Raw genomic sequence first — 19921 nt, forward strand, 5'->3', positions numbered from 1 at the left:
CGAACCCTCTCAAGTGAGGCTAGCTTAGCAGGATTCTTTGAGGAAATATCAGACATTGCTTGGTATATTATCGGCCTTAGTGAGAGTAGAAGAACTGGTGAGGCTTACACACTGCTAAATAACGGCCATGTCCTCTGCTATAGAGGTATCCCTAATAAGAAGCAATACGGCGTAGGATTCCTAATCCATAAGGGCATAGTGGGCAACATTGACGAATCCTACAGCATTAACGAGAGGGTAGCAGCAGTCGTAACCAAGCTTAATGAGAGGTATAGATTAAAGGTAGTACAAGCCTACGCTCCAACATCGAGTCACGACGATGAGTAAGTAGATAAGTTTTATGAAGATGTAGATTTAGCGATGAGAAAAGTGCGAACCTGGTATACAGTAGTAATGGGTGACTTCAATGCAAAAGTGGGGGGAAAGCAGGTGGGTGAACAGGCAAATGGCAACTGCGGTTCCATTCTAGATACACTAGAGGAGAGATGCTGGCAGAATTCGCAGAAAGGAATAAGCTGAGAATAATGAACACCTTTTTTTTTCGGAAACGTAGCAACAGAAAGTGGACCTGGAAAAGCCCTAATGGTGAAACAAGAAATGAAACTGATTTCGTACTCTCTGCCGATACCAGCATAGTGCAGGATGTAGAAGTGATAGGTAGGGTAAAGTGCAGTGATCATAGGTTAGTGAGGGATACAATTCACTTGAATTTGAACACAAAAAGAGTAAAATTGGTCAAGAAAAAACAGGTCAACTTAGAGGCAGTAAGGGTAAAAGCAGACAAATTTAGGCTGGTACTTCCAAACAAATTTGCAGCCTTAGAACAGAGAGATGATGATGCTGGCATAGAGGCAATGTATGAAACCGTAACGAGGCTGCCTTCAGAGGCAGCAATTGAAGTGGGAGGCAAGGCACCAAAACAACCAGTAGGCAAGCTCTCCCAAGTAACAAAGGACCTAATAAAGAAACGACAAAGAATGCAAGTGTCCAACTTAGGAAATAAGATATAATTCGCGAAACCGTCAAAACTGATCAACAAAGCGAAAATAAGTGATATTAGAAATTATAACGTGAGAAAGACTGAAGAAGTCGTAAAAAATGTACGCAGCCTGAAATCATTGAGAAGAAAACTTGGCATAGGACAAACAAAGATGAATGCACTGAAAGATAAGTAGGGTAATATCATCAGCAATCTCGAAGGTATAATAAAAGCAGCGGAAGAATTCTACACTGACCTGCACAGTACCCAGAAAACTCAGGAGTACTCTATTCGAAACAATAATGAACAGTATACAGAAACTCCTCCTGTAACTAGAGATGAGGTCAGAAGGGCCTTGCAAGGCACGAAACGGGGAAAAACGGCAGGAGAGGATGAAATAACAGTCGATTTAATCAAAGATGGAGGAGACATGATGCTAGGAAAACTGGCAGCTCTCTATACGAAGTGTCTATCGACTGCAAGGGTCCCAGAAAACCGGAAGAATGCAAACATTATACTAACCCACAAAACGGGAGACGGTAAAGAACTGAAAAATTATAGGCCCATTAGCTTACTCTCAGTATTATATAAAATATTTACCAAAATATTCTCCAACAGAATAAGGGCAACACTTCACTTTAGTCAACCAAGGGAACAGGCTGGCTTCAGGAAAGTATACTCTACAACGGATGACATGCATGTCATTAATCAGGTTAACGAGAAATTCGCAGAGTACAATAAGCCTCGCTATATGTATTTCATAAATTACGAAAAAGCATTTGATTCAGTAGATACCAGCAGTCATAGATGCATTGCGTAATCAAAAAGTACAGACTGCTTACGTAAGTACCGTGGAAAACATCTACAGAGATTCCACCACCGCCTTAATTTTACACAAAAAAAGTACGAAGATACCTATAAAGAAAGGGGCCAGACAAGGAGACACAATCTCTCCAATGCTATTCACTGCGTGCTTGGAAGAAGTATGCAAGCTATTAAACTGGGAAGGTTTAGGAGTAAGGATCGATGGCGAATACCTCAGCAGCCTTCGGTTTGCCGATGACATTGTTCTATTCAGCAACACTGCAGACGAGTTACAACAAATGATTGAGGACCTTAACAGGGAGAGTGTAAGAGTGGGGCTGAAGATTATTATGTAGAAGACAAATATAATGATAAATAACTGGGCAAGGGAACAAGAGTTCAAGATCGCAAGTCAGCCTCTAGAGTCTGTGAAAGAGCCCGTTTACCTAGGTCAACTAATCACAGGGAACCCTGACCATGAGAAGGAAATTCACAGAATAAAAATGGGCTGGATTGCATACGGCAGACATCTTGAGCTCCTGACTGGAAGCTTACCGTTACCATTGAAAAGGAAAGTATACAATCAGTGCATTTTACCGGTGCTGACATATGGCGCAGAGACTTGGAAACTGACAAAGAAGATTGAGAACAAGTTAGGGACCGCGCAAAGAGCGATGGAGCGAAGAATGCTATAGGCATAACTTTAAAAGACAGAAAGAGAGCGGTTTAGATCAGAAAGAAAACGGGCATAGACGATATTCTATACACATTAAGGGAAAGAAATTGCACTAGGCAGGTCATGGAATGCGCAGAGTAGATAACCGTAGGAGCATTAGGGTGACAGAATGGGTACCAAGAGAAGGGAAGTGTAGTAGAGGACGGCAGAAGACTAGGCGGTGCCACGAAATTAGGAAATTTGCGGATGCTAGTTGGAATCGGTTGCTAGTTGGAATCGGTGGCGCAGAATAGGGGTAATTGGATATCGCATGGAGAGGCCTTCGTCCTGCAGTGGACATAAATAGGCTGATGATGATGATGATGATGATGATCATGATGATGATGATGATGATGATGATGATGATGATGATGATGATGATGATGATGATGATGATGATGATGATGATGATGATGATGATGATGATGATGATGAAGCCACGGGCAAGCCTATCAGATGGCAATCAATGGCAACCTTTTGCTTATATAAAGCTCCCGACGTCGGAACATAGTATTTTAAGGTGAATGATTGGTTTTACTCCTATGCTGCAGTCCAATGTACGAACCGGTACTGCTGATGCTGAGACATGAATGCGGAGCTTGGAACGCTTCATTCTCTACTGTCCACTACGAAGATTTAGGTTCAATACGTTTTTTGGGTGCCAGTAGCCAGCAGACCAGCACCGCTATCTATCCTTGCTTTCAATTTAGGCCGCAGGGGTAGCGCGTCGCCATTGGTACGGAACAAAACTGTCTTTCATGCGGCTGCATTTTAACTTTATTCAAGCTCATGATGGAGCGTTGCGCTGAAGCATGCTCCCTAAAGGGTTGCAGAAAAAAGCGCCTCTTCCTCTTCACAATCTTTCTCTCCCTCTCTGTCGAAAAATTGAAAGGTAGATATTGTGGATTTGTACTGCGGGTAGGTACATTCATAACTCTGGTCATATGGTGACTGAGATGTGCAAACTGTGATGCTTATGTGAACGTCGTTATTTCCCGTTCTATAGCACAACCGAAGAGCGCGGAGCCTAAGAAACCACGCTTTGAAAAGGAACTGCAGCCTGCCACGTTGCCTGAAGGCAAACCGGCTCGACTCGAGGCCAAAGTGGCACCGGACGCTACACCCTTGAAGGTTGAGTGGTAAGTAGATAGCTAACTTTAAAGAAGTGGTTAAAAAATCGCGCAACGCATTAGTTACGACTTGGCTTAACAAAAAACGTATTTGTGTCAATCAAATCTTTATTGTAAACGTCTTAATACATTATTTATCTTTTACACATGATTTTCAGGCTTAAGGATGGAAAACCAGTCAAATTAGATGACCGCGTACGAGCGGAACAGAAACCGGATGGCACCCTGGCGCTCACTATCGACAATGTCAAGCCACAAGACGCGGGTCATTACGCGGTTGTCGCTTCAAACGACGCCGGGAAGACGCCATCGGAAGCGGACGTTGAAAGTAATGAATCTCATTGGTTTACTTTCTTGCTTGAAAGCTATCAGTATGAGTTGATGCGCATACATCTAGCACCTAAACACAGAGTTTGCTTTTATGGTATAAGACATAAACCTTTTCGTTCTCGAAAAAGATGTGGCGCGTCCTGTATAATCGCAAACAACATACAGGATATGTTCTGCGGCGTCTGGCTTGTTAACAGGCCTACGAGTCATCGCAATCGCGTCTTGCTCATCACGGGGTAATGTTCAGTTTCAACATTACATCATTCGTGCAAGCATGGCTGGTATCTTAAGCGTTAATTTCGTAGTCAACCTCGAGAAAAGGCCTGAGATGCTGCTGCAGCTAGGTAGGTCTTTTTTTTTTGCACAAACTCTTAACATTATTTTTTTTTTACACGCGGCCTCACTCTACCATATTCATAGCGAGTAAGCGCTAAACTTCTGGTGGTGAGGACAGCCCAATTGCAAGAATATCTGCGATCAAAGCAAGACCCACACATCTTTCGGTTTCGTGATGCGCGTCTCCAGTAGGTCTTTTTTTAGTCACGGTGAGTACTTGTAATGCCCACACTTTACGGTTAACCCGCCAGAACAAATATAATGATGAAATGGGGCACTTTTTGACTGAAAGTGGCATGAATTTCTCAGAGGATGAGTCACTTGTACTGCCCTTCACAGGAAAGCGCCTGGCAAACCTAAGAATTAAAGTCAGACAGACAAACTTTACCCGTTGTACAGATCCACAATTTTTGGGGAATAGTCTTAGACAGTAACCCCTCTTGAAGTGCGCATACAACCTATCTTGAGGAGCGTGTCAATCGAACCTCAAAGTATTATGGTCCATCAGAAAGACTCAATGGGGCAGCACATCAGACTTACTACATAAACTTGATGTTGCTGTCATTCGCACTCATTGCCTGTAATGAATAGCTTATCTCAGTCATCTGACCATATTCTAACCTGATTGTTGGGAGCCTCAGAAATTGTCGTGTATTGCCTCGCTCAACATTGAGCAGCCTTGTTAAAACTGAAGCCAGGGAATAAGTTGTTCAAGCTCTGCATCTTCAGGCATTTCATCAGGTTAAAAACACAACATGATTGACATTCATTGGAGACTGTTCTCCTGCAAAGATCTGGATGAATATGCGACGCATAGCGCTCTCATCACCCGCTTATTACTTCCTAGCAAAGTCAATCACCTCTCCCGGTCTTAAATTTCCTCCCTTTGCACTTCAATCTCAGAACTCCACGGTTTGATAATTCAAGAACGCATCCACTAGAAGCTAAGTTTCTGATGCTCCTACACATTAGTCAATTGCAAGACAACAATACGTTCGTATTTACTGATGGATATACAACAGAGGAGCAGCTCCACGTCTTTCTTTTACGTCCCAATGCATCATGAAAGCAAAAGTGCTTGACGCACAAGACGTGATCTACCTTGTCAGAACTATTTAGAGTTCTCCAGGTAACAATTGAAACAAAGTAAGTAATAGTTCGGTCATATATTCTGACTAAAAAGCAGCACCGAGGTCATTGGCTCAATATTGTTTCTATGTCGATTCCTGCTCGCTATCGTATGCGATCATTACTTCATATTCGGTCCATAAAGATTACTTTCAGTGAATTCGAAGTCATACTGGCGTAACTCTAAATGAGGTAGCCGACCAAATGGCGGCTGATGCTCACTCCGTGAATGCAATGGCCCATCTGGAATTCGTTCAATCTGACGCGAAAAGCGTTCTACGTAAGCTGCGTAGGACGCTGTCTGGAGATATGTGGCTTAACGAGAATACAAAGACGTCATTGCTGTATAGAATCCACCCTCCTGCACGGTTTTCTGTGAACATAAAAATTGACCGTACATTAGATACCCATCTGCACTGTTTGCCACTGGACGTTGCCTACACACCCAGCTTTTTTTGCACAGAATAAAAAGAAAGACTACCTCCAACTGCACCTACTGTGGCACCCGAGGCCAGGGGCGTATCCAGGGGCGTAGCCAGGGGCGGGGGGAACAACGAGCACGTGCACCTCCCCTCTCCCCCCTCAAAACATTTCTTGGCTGCGCCACTGCCCAAGACTTATGGAGCACAGGCTCATAGATTGTCCACAGTGTGACCGACAGCGAGTTCATTCTCCAGATAACTTAAGCCACTTGGACAGACGTTAATTTTCCATAACTAAAGTACTTGGTTCATACTTATGCCCTGCTAAAGAGAGATGTGACTTGACAGGCTGAGGAGATTTACTGGTAGACCGCCATCTGAATAATGTGGTTCGAATTGTAAATTTTTATGAACTCTATGAGGATTGACAGTTTGATTCCTGGGCTATTTGAAGAATGCCATTCGTGTTATCAGTATTATAGAGTTTTTATTCTGCAGTGTACATGAACTCTTACTTAACACGGGTGCAAGTGGGTCGTCTTTCTTGGTTTAGTTCGTTTTTCTATTGTTTACAATATTTTTTTGTAGACTTAGTATGTCCGTGTATTCGTGATATAAGTGAGGCGTATTTCTCAACTGCGCATTGGGATAGCCGACTCTGATGTAATTTACCTTCCCATTGGTGTGCAGTTATTAAATAACACCCCGTCTTTCTGTTCTACATATCATTTTTATCGTCTTCATGGCCGCAGGACACTTTTGGTGCTCGCCAAAAAGTAAGACAATTACGATGCCTGAGGCCTTCTTCTTTCCTTTACGGTTTCCTAACAAAAACAGTTAACTACTAGTAGCAGCACTGATTAATTTTGTTTTAAGTATTCCATGCTTCTTACAGCAACGCCTGCACCCGCTAGCGATCGCTACACGTTTTCGGTGATAAGTTTTTCGATGTTGCTCTTGATACACATACAATGCAACGAGGAGTGCATTCGGACAATAACAAAAACATTTTATTTAATTTTTACTCAGCCGTGCCTAAGAAGGCAGCGAAGGACCAAAAGCCAGTCTTTGAGAAAGGCCTTGAGCCTACCGAGCTGATCGAAGGAAAGCCAGGAAAGCTGGAAGCAAAACTGGCTCCTGGAGACAAGCCACTAGATATCCAATGGTAAGTTATGTGAAAACAAATGTAGTCTGGGTATTTCGTTCGTTAACGACGCTGTTTACGGGCAGGTTTAGCTCTCTCTCTGTCTCTCTCTATCTCTCTATCTATCTATAAGACAGCGAAACCAGAATATCAGCCATAATTTGCTGACCAAGCCGTAGTATATTCCTGTTTCTTTTGTTTATTTTTTTCTCGTTTTTTCGGAAAATGTAGACTTCATCACATTTTCTCCTTGTTCCTGCGAGCCTCTTTCTTCTTTCCATGAATCTGTAAAGCACGCTTCTAGTTCGGCTTGACATATTGCTGTGTGTCCCTTGCATTATTGACAGGCTCAAGGATGGCAGGCCCGTAAGGCCGAGTGACAGGGTGAGGCCTGAAGAGAAGCCCGACGGAACGATCCGTCTTCACATCGATGACGTGAAGCCCGAAGACGCTGGCCGATATTCCGTGGTTGCTAAGAACCCGGACGGAGAGACTGCTTCAGAAGCAGACGTAACAAGTAAGTGCAGCGATCCTTCTCGCGCATGAAGGAAAGAAAAATGTAGGTGGAAGCATTACGTCACGCAGCCAGCGTTGGCAAGAAACGCTCCGCAAAGCCACAGTGGTGGCCCAACACGTGACCTCTTGCGTAGATATCACGGAACAAGAATCGAGATTTGCCGAGACATTTGGGTCCTAATAGCTATGCCAACAGTTTTTATTCAGTGCGCGTTTGTTCGGCAGTCCTGCCGTGGCTCTGCCTGCAGATCGGGAACGCTAAAAACAACAGCGCACTTTGACTTGCGATCACATGTTGGGCCACTAGATTGGCTTCAATCGCGTTGCGGTATGCTCCCTCCTACCTTTTTCTTTCCTCCATGTTCTCGCGCGGGTATGCTTACCGAATGTGACTCAAGTTTCTTTTCACTTTCTTCTTCTGTAACGTGCTATTATTATGTTTACCTACTGCCGCACTAATATGCATTTACCTGAAACGCTATCGTAAAATTTCTTCGAGTAGCAAAGCCAGAAAAGCCCGGCGCCAAGCAGCAGAAACCTGCCTTTGAAAAAGAGCTCGAACCCACGACTTTGACGGAGGGAAAACCTGCCAGGCTAGAGGCAAAGCTTGCTCCGGGCAGCAATCCTACAAGTGTTAAGTGGTAAGTAACGCTTTATCCTTTCATTCACACTGGCGATGCTAAAATCGTTGGCGGTGTTTATAAACTCTTTGTGTCCACGCTGTGGTAGCAGTGTATTCATGACCCCAGAAACCTTTCGGTCACGCACTTCTGAGAGTCAAGTTAGCCAATCAAACAGAAGTATTTTGTCGCATACTTTACTGTAGGCGCATATTCATGTGTTGAGACATAAAGAAAGTGCACCATGCGTCGATCTCATTTATGAGCTTTTATTGTTGCACTGTTCACTTGTCACCATTACAACTTACACATTACATTACATTACATTACATTACACCATTACATTACATTCACTTGTCGAACATTACAACTTTACAGCAGAACTGATGCCAGCTGGAGGGTCCTGTAAATTTATAGGCTATTGTAAATTGTGATGTTCCAGAGGGCTTAACCGTAAGCCTTGTGGGAAGCCTGTTTGTAAGCATAAAAAGGGTCTATAAACGGCCCCTCTACAATATTGGAATAATGCATCCATAATAACAAGGTTATCTGGGCCCTTATATTACCAAAAAAGCTCCTACACTAGAATTTTTCGTAAGAGCATGTTTCAGTCAATCCTGACGCTGGGCATATTATTAGCGAAGGCGCCCAGCCAACGTAAAATAACGTTTTCGAACAAGAAGCTTTGTGAATACGACCCCCGATGATTAAAACACATTTCCTACAACAGCGATTTCTAGAGCATATTTCGCAACCTGATGCAATGGGAAACAACAAACTACAGAAAAAGAAAACAATGACGCATGAAAGGCAATTATCAATTCTTTAAAAATGAAAATAGGCATACACAGTGTATAGAGAATTCGTTAAAACAGCTCTAGGCATATATGCTAACAAGGAAAAACACTAATAAATACAAGCGCAAACTACTAAAAATACTATTGAAATTAGCATTGGTTATTGGTCTTCTGCTACTTCGAAACATAGATGACACTGTCACCTCCAGGAAAAATAAACTGAAATTGCGATCTCACTACCATCTACCAGAAGAAGTACGCGTTCTTTATAATAAGCCACAGGGAATACCTGCTCTACACGGCCAAGCTTTCAATTTTTTTTTTTACCCAAAAGATTTTCAATCACGCACCTACGCTACTGTGAAGGGCGTTAAAGAGTTGGTCATTGAGCACGCCATTTGATGACTAGCATTCGCTCACAACGCAGTTAAAGTTATGTAGAGCACAGCTGTGACACTGCATGCTGTCATGGTTCTTGTTTTTTAGCGAATTGTGGTACAATATTCACATTACTGCGTGCGCTCTGTGGTTGGGGCTACCGGGTGCCAACGCCCCATTTTATAACTGCACAAGGAGTCGATTTATGAGCGCGCATTTCCATTGTCCACGGCAGGTTGAAAGACGGCAGGCCCATCCGCCCAAGCAGCCGGGTGAAGCCAGAGGAGAAACCTGACGGCACGTTATCCCTTGTGATAGATGATGTGCGACCGGAAGACGCTGGAACCTTTTGTGTGGTCGCAGAAAACGACGCGGGAAAAGCGGAATCGGAGGCTGATGTCAAGAGTGAGTTTAACTTTAGGGGCCTTTCCCATTTTTCTTTCTTTTTTTTTCTGATGGCAGCGTCCTCAGTTACAAGGAGCTTTTGAATTGGTGCGCCGTGATTGCATCAAAATCACGGATACTCTCTCTTCTGTTATGTGGGTTGTGTCACCTTATAAATGACGACAACCCAATGCACGAAAGTGTTCATATGAAAAGCGTTGGGAATCACTGAGATTACCGCACACGTTCCTGGTTACTCCTCTTTCGCAGGTAGTAACCGAAATATGCCAAAAGTTAAATCCGCAAGACAATCCGCAAATTCGTGACACAAAAGCAAACGCATGTTGTACAAGTGTAATCTTTGGTAACTGACTAAACCCAAGATCTGAAACAGCAGCACGGCTCAACGGGATGAATTATTTCTGCAATAATTTTCGCTTTTCTCGCTTAACATTCATAGTCGTTCCCTACATGCTTTGTAATATGTCTACGCGCATTTTAAGTCACGACGGTGTACCTTGTTTTTAGCAGCTGAGCCAGACAAATACCGCAAGCAACGAAAACCAGCTTTCGAAAAAGAGCTTGCGCCAGCGACACTCACGGAAGGAAAGCCTGCTAGGCTTGAAGCCAAACTGGAGCCTGACAGCAACCCAACAAGCATAAAATGGTAAGCGTACAACCTTGGAGCATCCTGTCAGTGCAGTCACACCTAGATGTGTTAACCAGCACGTGAATTACTTTCTGTGTTAGCCTTAATACAGCGATGCAGATTACATCATAGAACGCATACGGCGCCTGTTGGTACCATCTCTAGCTTCCATCATATATAGCAGATGTTGTCGCTGGTTCCGTTTACCCAGTGAAGAGATTACTAACGCACGAAGATCATGTCATGTTTATTTATGGCGTGTTCGGTGAACAATAAATTGCATTATTGTCACTTATATTTCACAGGCGAAACAAAGTACAAACTGAACTTGACTGTGATATATTGGGCAATTGAATTCACGCCTGATCATGCATACCTTAGGACTCTACGAGGCCTGCACCATTTATTTACGTGCGCAGCGTGGACAAAGAACACAGACGAAGGAAAAAAGAGAGAAACACAATTAAGCGTTTCTTCTTCCCTCGCCTCGCCTGTTTTTTCCTGTATACGCTACACAGAGCCGCGGATCCGAGCCAACTATTCCGCTCGCAAAGCCTGAAATATTCCTTCCTAAATGTAAATGCACCAAGGTTCAACTTGAGCCTGCTACGCCTAATTCTGTTTTTATTTACGTATTTACGCCAGGTTACCTGCCACTGCAGTCATGCAAATCGCTATGCCACGCTTCGTTAAAGTATACAGCCCTCGACACAGTTGTATGGAACGCAGAAGTTGAATAAAGCAGCTCGCGTTGTCGCCATCTAGTGGAAATTAATGGGTCTAGTGGAATTTCTCCTAAGCAAGCGGCACCTAATAAGAAAGCCATCGCTAGGCGCCCTGACCTCTTTGCAGGAAAAACAGCAGCTTTTGTAAGCGATAGGTCACGCGAGGCAATAAGACGCGCCTAGGCTTTGAATCTCGGCAGTGCTGAGGCTCCCCTGGAGTCCCGTAGGATTGCTGATAAGGTGGAGCAGTGAAAGCAGGGCACGGGTAAGGTCCCTAGATAGAAAAATTTTCTAAGTGACACTCATTGCTCTTTGCGCCGTTCTCCTCACTATCGCGCTTACTCTCTCCATTTTCCGTCATTCGTGTTTGTGATTGGTACATTGCTTGCGCGTGATGTTCTGAATGGCTAGAGATGATATTTAATATTTTGCAGAAGGTTCAAAACTAGAGCGCATGCGACGATCACCCGGTCGTAGTCAAGAAATAGGACGTGTGCCACGACAACTGCATAAGAAGGCACACGACACTGTAGAATACTGTATCAGAAACTGCGCAGCTCTGTGGAAGCTACCTGCGACCGACGGCTGTAGCGTCCTATAAAGATCCACAGCGTCCGTCGTTGCGCAACAATGCGCAAATGTTCTGTACGAGCAGACATGCGAATTTTATTCTAATAAGTGGCTCTGCTAAACGCCACTTATGAGGCAAAGTATAGTTCACTCAAGGCAAATTGTTTTACAGTGAAACGCAGTCCGGGTCGGAGCGAAACGGCTGTTTAGCCAGGCCAGTGGTTCGAACAGGCAGCCGGACGCCGGCGTCGGTGATAGATGAAAGCGACAAATATTTCGGCTCTGCAACTATCGGCCGCGTTTACTTGAATGCTTGGGCTTCGTTTAGCTCGCAATAAACTTTTTATCAGCGGTTCCTTGAGGTTTGCTTAGCCGACAACAGAGGCGAAAGCCCCTCTGTATATGCTCACCCATGCCGCGTCGTCTGCCCGGCGTCTAATTAGCGTTTGTCACCGTCATCGCGTACCGTACAAGAGATAACTAGTGAAATAATGGTGCAGTGAGCAATTAGGGTTTGAAAGCGTTCCGCACCATCAACACTAAAGCTGTGGCGCCATTTTCTAGGTTATAAAATCAAACAACTTTTACACCTCGGCATCGTCCGTGTACACCTCATGTCCTGCACGCAGCATGAGATGAGACTAAGTGATGGCTGATTTCACCAATTATTTCCTACCGTCGCAGTGGAGAGCGAGTCACACACGTGAATTTTGATCGAAGTGGCCCCCCCCGCGAGGGAGCTTGGGAGACACCATTGCTAGTGGTAAAATACAAACTGCACAGTGCTGGCTGTTAGACTGCATAGATTATGCTTCTTTATATATGTTGTACTAGAAACTAAACGGACACTCACTCTGAGTGAGAAATAATGATTTTTATGAAAGTAATTATAAGCTACATGAAAACAAATAACAAATATTCATATTTTTATGCGTACCTTTATTAGTTTTGAACTTTCTTGGGCACTTCCGTACACTGACGGGAAGGAGGTTCAAGGCGGAAACGAGCAGGAAAGGAGGAGTGGCGCTACCTGGAAAGCTTGTTTTACCTAGGAAACCTTCTAGGGACTTTCAGTACGGGAGAGAATACCCGCAGGCCTTGCGGCAACGCACGCTGAAATCAGATTTGTGCCTAAGCAACGGCCTACGGTAGATGACGCAAACGCGCTTCTAAGCACACCGCTATCGCGCTCCAGACAAGCGTTCTTGCGGTGATGCGTTATAAGAAAGAAAGAAAGAAAGAAAGAAAGAAAGAAAGAAAGAAAGAAAGGAAGAAAGAAAGGAAGAAAGAAAGAAAGAAAGACGTAGAATAGAAATTGGCGGACACTACAGGGCACACCATAGCGCCAATATGTACCAGCTGCGATACAAATGTCTCAACATGTGCCACAGTTAATAAGGAGTGAATAAGGGGCATATTTTGTACAAGAACACGGTAAAACTAAAGCACTCTGACGAAAGCGAGGACGAAGACGAGTGACCCAACATAAACGCTAAACTATCACTTCTACGTATTTATTCGAGGAAGGGTATATTTATGTATAAATCTTCTATTGGATGGGCGCTACAACGTAAAGATATTCCAAACTTTTCTATTCCAGTTCTGCAATTAGCGCTCCGCGATTGGTCAAAAACGTTTTGGACCACTAAATAAAGTTCTTCATACCATACCCCCCACTTCGCCTGTCTTTCACGCGACGTCACGAAAACCGCGAGAGCTCCCCATGTGATATGACGTGTACACACTGATTACGCATGTTTAGAGCGAACAAAAGAAAAATAGTTATTTCCGATTCGACGCATTTTCGCCATTATCCCTCTACTATTGGTCAAGAGTTTTCGGGCTGCACCCACTTCACCTGCCTGTCACACGACGTCACAAAACCGCGAAAACTCACCGCGTCAAAGTGACGTGTCGCGTTAAAGATACATTAATATGCCGAACAAAACTGAAATTATTTTTTTTTTCTGAATAGCCGCATGCTGCCCCGTTCCGGAAAGAATAAAAGATTGCTGTCGCCGATCGCTGATGCACTGGCTACTCGCACCTGCTGGAGAGCATCGGTTTATTTACGTATAATAAAACTGTTTGCGTGGCCGTGTAACGTTATCGAGAACTTTCGGAACGTTTACGACCTCGCTCTGCCAACTCTTTTGGTGAGGATCCGTTTCAGCGGTAATCTTAACCTTCCGTTGCACGCCGCCGCGATTTTCTACAAGCCACCACAAGCTAAGTAAAGGAAAGCCGACCTTTCGCAGGCTCCAACACGACCCTCTTCTTCCGGTTATCCATTTTCAGCGCGCTGGCTCGGCCCCATTGAAACCCTCGCCACTTTAGATTTCTCCTCGCCTCCTGGTAGCCAATTAAAAACGAAAAACCGCTCAATGTATGCAGTGTTATTCATTTTGAGAGCAAAGAAACGTGACCTCGTATAAATTAGGAGAGCGTTTGATTTGGCTGTTCAGACAACGATGCGGGTCACCGCCCGATGCTTGCGTCGGCGGTTACGCAAATTTGACGTCAGGAGATTGGAATAAAAATATATTGGAATAGTTTTACGTTATAGGGCCCCATATCCGTCTGCATGGTAACAAAGTGAAGATAACAACAAAGCACAGTTAGATAAGTCATGTCAGAGAAAAGGAAAGAACCTAAAGAAATCTAACGAGATCTTTGTTCCACGCAACCATAAGTTAATCGCATCACCTGTCACCTAAGTGCAGCGCGTGTGCGGTAAGACGTATACAATAAACCTCTTTTTGGAATAAATCTTTAGTTGATAGTCAGCACTTAACGTCGCGCACTTTTGTCCTTGCGGAATCCACCACGCTGTGTTTTACCATGAACCCCGTGTACCGTTTTAAAAGCATGTGACTCGCGACATATAGAAGCGCAGCTAGGCTATGTTATGAAAAATGCAATACACAGTGCGTTTTATGAGATCGTTCTGAGAGACTTGTTAACTTCGTTCTCACACAAAACATATATATATTAACTTTAAAAGTGCCGTACTGCCCGATACATTCATGCCAGAACGCAAGACCAGGTTAGGCATCTTTCTCCTTCTGTTTCTTTTCCTTTTTTTACCATCACGACTTCATAGCAGTGTGACTAAAACCACTACTTAAGCTTGGTTACAGCGTACCTCAGCTATCGCGGCAGTCCAGTTCACGTCGATGTTACAGTTCTCCAGACCGTAGCTATCGCCATGTTTTGTTGGTATAGTTCTACCATGGCTCTCCGAGGTTTGGTCGTATCTTTCTCCATTCTGACGCGCAAAACATTTTCGCAGAGCTGTGAATATGCAGCGCAATACCATAAACATCCGCTCAGCAGCACGTTACTACATCTTATTTTTTCAGGCTGAAAGACGGCCGTACGCTCCGACCGAGCGACAGGATTAATATGGAAGAAAAACCTGATGGCACGCTGGCACTACTGATAGATGATGTGCAGCCTGAAGACGCCGGAAATTACGCCGTTATCGCAGCCAACGAGGCGGGTGAAGCAGAATCGGAGGCAGACATAAAAAGTAAGCGTCTTCACGTTTTCCAACTGATCAGTCTTGGCTCTCAACATTGCGATTCTATTCTACCTCGTTTATGCAGCTCAGCCCGACAAGTATCGCAAGCAGCGAAAGCCTGCATTCGAAAAGGAGCTGCAGCCGACGACACTGGCCGAAGGCAAACCGGCGAGGCTCGAGGCTAAGCTTGAACCAGACAGCAACCCTACCAGCGTAAAATGGTTAGTTTTACTTTGATATAGCGATATCATGAAAGTGTAGAATGTTTAGTCATTTGGCTTTGTCGGCAAAACACTTAAACACTCGATCAAACGAGGATGCGTCGTTATTATGCGCAAGGTACCATCAGAGTCACCGGAAAAGTGCTGCAAGTTGACAGAACGTTTTGAGAAAAGTGAACTGCGTGAGCTGGTTTCATGTCAGCATGAACATAGGCACAAAGCGGCCCATCTGAATGCGCCGATGGGAGTTTACGGTTCGTGTCACCAGGTCCAATTTAGGTGTGGGTGGCGCAATTCATGCCGGGTGCCACACGTCTCGATGGTACCTCCCGTGCGGGCAGCTTTGTTATCGCCGCGACAACTAATACAGTTCAAGCTATTAAGGATATGGGGCCGAATTCCAAAATATTTTCGTGGTCCACATTCCATGGTCCGGCCACCTTCGCTAATAATACGTTCCACCTAACAAGTGACTGACACTGCTTTTACGAACAGTTCTAGCATATGAACATTTTTATGTGTGAATACGGGCCGTGTTCGAAAACTGTAAAAACTAATAATCATAAAGAACAGGAGACCGAATTAACGAAGCTTTTCGTCCGTAACTGCTCATTTCATCGGCATGTCGCCTTGGCTGGTAGTACGGGAAACATCGCGATTGGCTGGAATCTGCTCTTACGAACAGTTATAACGCAAAAATAACTTTTTTGTGTGTGTGAATGAGGGGGTGAGGGGGGAGGGGGGATAGGGGCATGAAGAGGCTATTAACTGGTCGACCCTTACACCAGCCACTTCCAGGAGCATAACGTGAATTCGAGGAATGCGAAGCTTATCGGAAATCGTAAGCTAACCCTCATTCATATTTAATTCTGCATAAAATAATTCCTCTATATATTTCTTCGTTTCGTTATCTGTCGCGTTGAACTCAAAGTATCTTTGAAGGTTCTAGGGCATATAGTCACAAAAACTCTGACTTGTATATCAAAAAACCTCTTATATTAAGCACGAATTCACGAGTTCGACCCCCGTACAAGCCGACTGCATCTAGATGCTATTGTAACTGTTGTACTGCCCTTATTTTTCTGCTTGAACATGACAACAACAATCTTTTTACAGGCTGAAGGATGGCCGGCCCATTCGCCCGAGCGACCGAATCAGGACGGAGGAAAAGCCTGATGGAACACTGGCCCTCGTTATAGATGAGGTCAAGCCAGAAGACGCAGGTCACTATACTGTGGTAGCTGCCAACGATGCTGGAGAAGCTTCTTCTGATGCCGACGTGAAAAGTACGCTGCCTTTATATCATGTATCAACGCTATCGCCTTCTTTTGAAATAAATGCGGCCCACATTCTTTGTTGGCCCAAAGAAAAGGAAGCGTTCACTATAATGGGCCAAAATTAACACTCCGCCGCGATTTCCTCTTATGCTAACGCAGCTACCAAGACAGAAGCAGGTAAAAAATAGCGTAGGGAGGTTGTGCAGTATAACTGTTTGTCATAAATTGCCGAAAGGTGAAGGTGAAAAAATATGCTGCTTAGGTCGCTGTGTTAACTTAATCAAAATCCCCCGATCTGGACACACAATTATTCTTCGTTAGCTGAACACAACGCAACGATGGGGGTTACACCATAGTAAACGACTTCAAGCTTGCTTTGGATATAAATCAGAGAAGCGCATGAAAAACGGCCGCTGGCCAGCCAGTCTTATGCCCAAGTGGAAAAGGCAGGTTATGGATCATTAACATCGCGCAGAGAAGCGGTAACACGCCTTCTCTGCGCTGTCTTTATCAGTCAACACTACTTTAAAAAAGGCAATCAATTACTACTTCAAAAGGGCAATAAAAGCTTGTCACGCATGTTCCTAGCGTCTTCGCGCACTGCCATCTCTGCTTTATCTTTTGTACAGACACTGAACAAATTCTGGGGCTTTACCTGCCAAAACCATAATTTGATTATCCGATACGCCGTGGTGTGGGACTCCGGATTAATTTTGACCAGCTGGGAATCTCAAACGTGCCTCAAATGCACGGGACACCAGCGTTCTTGCATTTCACTCCCATCGAAATGCGGCCGCTACGGCGGGGATTCGATCTCGTGCTTAGCAGCGCAACACCAAAGCCGCTAAGCCATCACGTCGGGTATACAGACATTATTAACGCGGATTTGTTCCTCTCCGTGTACAAAAAAGGCCACACTCGGGCATAGCATGGAAAAGCTCACATAATATAAAGATCTGAGTATACAAATTTCGCACTTTATTTTCTGAGCCATCGTAACTACGCACAAACAAATGTCGAAAAGCCAAAGCCCATTTCCGTAGAAATTATGACGCCGACGAGGCCCCGAGAAATCTTTAAGCACTATCGCTCATTCTCACTGTACACATATGGCCCTCGTCTCCTGCTCACTGCCAGTCTTAAAGAGATGGTTTGTAGATGTTTTTGATGTCCATGACTGCGCATTCTTTTTATCTTTTTTTCGCCACGACATTATCTACATATTTTTGGCATGTATTCATTAAACGCTGGCGCTCTTACTGTTCCGCAGCCAAGCCTGAAGCACGTGTTCCCGGCGAAAAGCCTGAATTTGTTATTGAGCTCAAGAACGCTGATCTTTTGGAAGGACAGCCAATGCATCTTGTGGGCAAAGTCAAGAGCGACAGTCCTTTCACTACGGAATGGTGCGTATTTGTTGTTTCTTTAGCGTGTAATTGGTTTACGTCCGCGTGCCGAGTAATTATTTATATTTGTATATAAAAAAAAAAGACTGCATGGGCTAGATACTTTAAATCTTCTTGCGATATTTACCGCAGTAGAGTGCAACTGTACTGCGGTAAATAAGGCGAATGGACATTACGGGATCTACAATGGTTTGTAACGCACACTTCCCAGTCAAAGGCACACAAGGCTTAGCTATAAACAACAAAACAAAACAGAGAAAAGGGTACCTAATGGCTGGTTGCCATAAATCTTTCCGGTTGACTACCTTGCAGTGATTAAGAATGCAAACGGAATAAGTTGGGGGCAAAAATGCAAGTGTTGTGCTATTATTTTTAGAACAGCAGGGCCATCTGAATTAATTTAATTTGCTACAGAGAGCTCGCTCGTATAATGGGGAAAAAGTTTCACAATGTTGTAAAACTTTCCAAATGTATCGAGAAAGGGCAACACAACCCACAATGAATCTCCAACAGTAATTTTGGCATTGTTGTTTATTAAATGATGAGATCCTTGAAGAATAGGCCGCTCAAGGGCGGCTTATTCCAAACATCAAAAATAAACTACAGCGACAAAGAAATGTGAAGGAAAAACAAAGAGGAGAGCAATCCTAACAAGAACAATGTCGGAGAAATGAAACTCCCCGTCTAGACCTCAACTTTGCACATCATCATTATCTTTTACTTATTACAATGTTTCGCTTGCTTTACCTTTAGTCCTCGTTGTACCAAGTTTATTACGGTTCTTCGCTGTAATTTCTGTGCGCAACGAGCTCTTTTTCCACGTCAAGATGCTAACAGCACGGCGCCAGGGACAAAGAGAGATACACAAAATTAAGCATACACATTCTCTCGCTCTGTCCTGCTCTCCCTCTGTTCTGTTAGGTACATTTCCCATGCCACGTACGCTGCACCGATTAATCCAGAATATCCAAGAACTGCTGCGCGACGCGATATGATAAAGCGTGTCAGATCATTTTAAAACGTATTGCATCGAATTAAAAGTACTACTATTATCTTTCTGCCAGACGGGCTTATATCACTAGAAGTGCTCGAAAACAAATGTGATAATTAAGCGCATTGCACGCGCGTTCTAGGCTCAAAGATGGCCAAAAATTGGAGCCTTCTTCAAGGGTGGCGTTGACTCAAGAACCGGACGGCACAGTGCTTTTGTCCATCGAGCATGCAACGCCAGCCGACGCAGGCAAATATGTCTGCGTCGCCAAAAACCCAGAAGGCAAGGCAGAGAGTACGAGCGCCGTGAAGGTGACTGGTAAGGACTGCCGACATGCTTTTCCTGCATGCAATGTTGCACATGTGAGTTGCAGTTTGCTGTACTGGAATCTTGGAGGTTTTCTTTCTTCTCTATTTTGCGAAGAGCAATTAAGTTGAAAATTCTTCGCTTATTCTTTTCTGCAAATGATTATAGTATATGTCGTGGAGTAAATTGTCGTTTGTAACATAAAATGAGCAACTGTTATTTTTTCTGTGCTTATTTTCGTTCTAGAGCTTCCCAAGTACGAGCCGCAAATCGTAGACGAGCTTAAGCCAGCAGTTTTCACCGAAGGTGAACCTGGAAAATTGGAAGCCAAGGTGTCCGGAGACCCCATGCCAGATGTCAAATGGTGACTGTTTACATTCCAGTATAAAATCAATAACTTGTGTCCTATTTTTAATAGACTGATGTAATTACCGTGATCCAGCAAAACGGGCTTTTGTCCACTGTAGTCAGTAGAGCAGCGCATATGATTGTAGAGCTTGTCGTGAGAGATTATCTATGCATCTTCCGCAGCGTTCTCATAGCTCAAAAGGCCACGAGAGGTATTGTCACCTT

General features: G+C 44.1%; 1 protein-coding gene across 8 annotated transcripts in view; it reads left to right on the plus strand.

Moving 5' to 3' along the window:
- The window catches only part of Obsc (Obscurin), a 220812-nt gene that overhangs the window by 151804 nt on the left and 49087 nt on the right, over positions 1-19921 (plus strand). For 6 of the 8 annotated variants that reach the window (XM_075676117.1, XM_075676144.1, XM_075676152.1 and 3 more), the window contains 13 exons: positions 3505-3637; positions 3787-3956; positions 6874-7009; positions 7336-7505; positions 8007-8145; positions 9535-9704; positions 10212-10350; positions 14990-15159; positions 15236-15371; positions 16488-16657; positions 17919-18051; positions 19185-19360; positions 19595-19712. In XM_075676117.1, the coding sequence (XP_075532232.1) occupies positions 3505-3637; positions 3787-3956; positions 6874-7009; positions 7336-7505; positions 8007-8145; positions 9535-9704; positions 10212-10350; positions 14990-15159; positions 15236-15371; positions 16488-16657; positions 17919-18051; positions 19185-19360; positions 19595-19712 (1960 nt within the window). The remainder of the gene's footprint in view (positions 1-3504; positions 3638-3786; positions 3957-6873; positions 7010-7335; positions 7506-8006; positions 8146-9534; positions 9705-10211; positions 10351-14989; positions 15160-15235; positions 15372-16487; positions 16658-17918; positions 18052-19184; positions 19361-19594; positions 19713-19921) is intronic. The other 2 variants (XM_075676126.1, XM_075676164.1) reach the window with 1 other exon arrangement.

The sequence above is a fragment of the Dermacentor variabilis genome, chromosome 1 (assembly GCF_050947875.1).
Source record: "Dermacentor variabilis isolate Ectoservices chromosome 1, ASM5094787v1, whole genome shotgun sequence".
In the NCBI taxonomy this organism is placed as follows: domain Eukaryota; kingdom Metazoa; phylum Arthropoda; class Arachnida; order Ixodida; family Ixodidae; genus Dermacentor; species Dermacentor variabilis.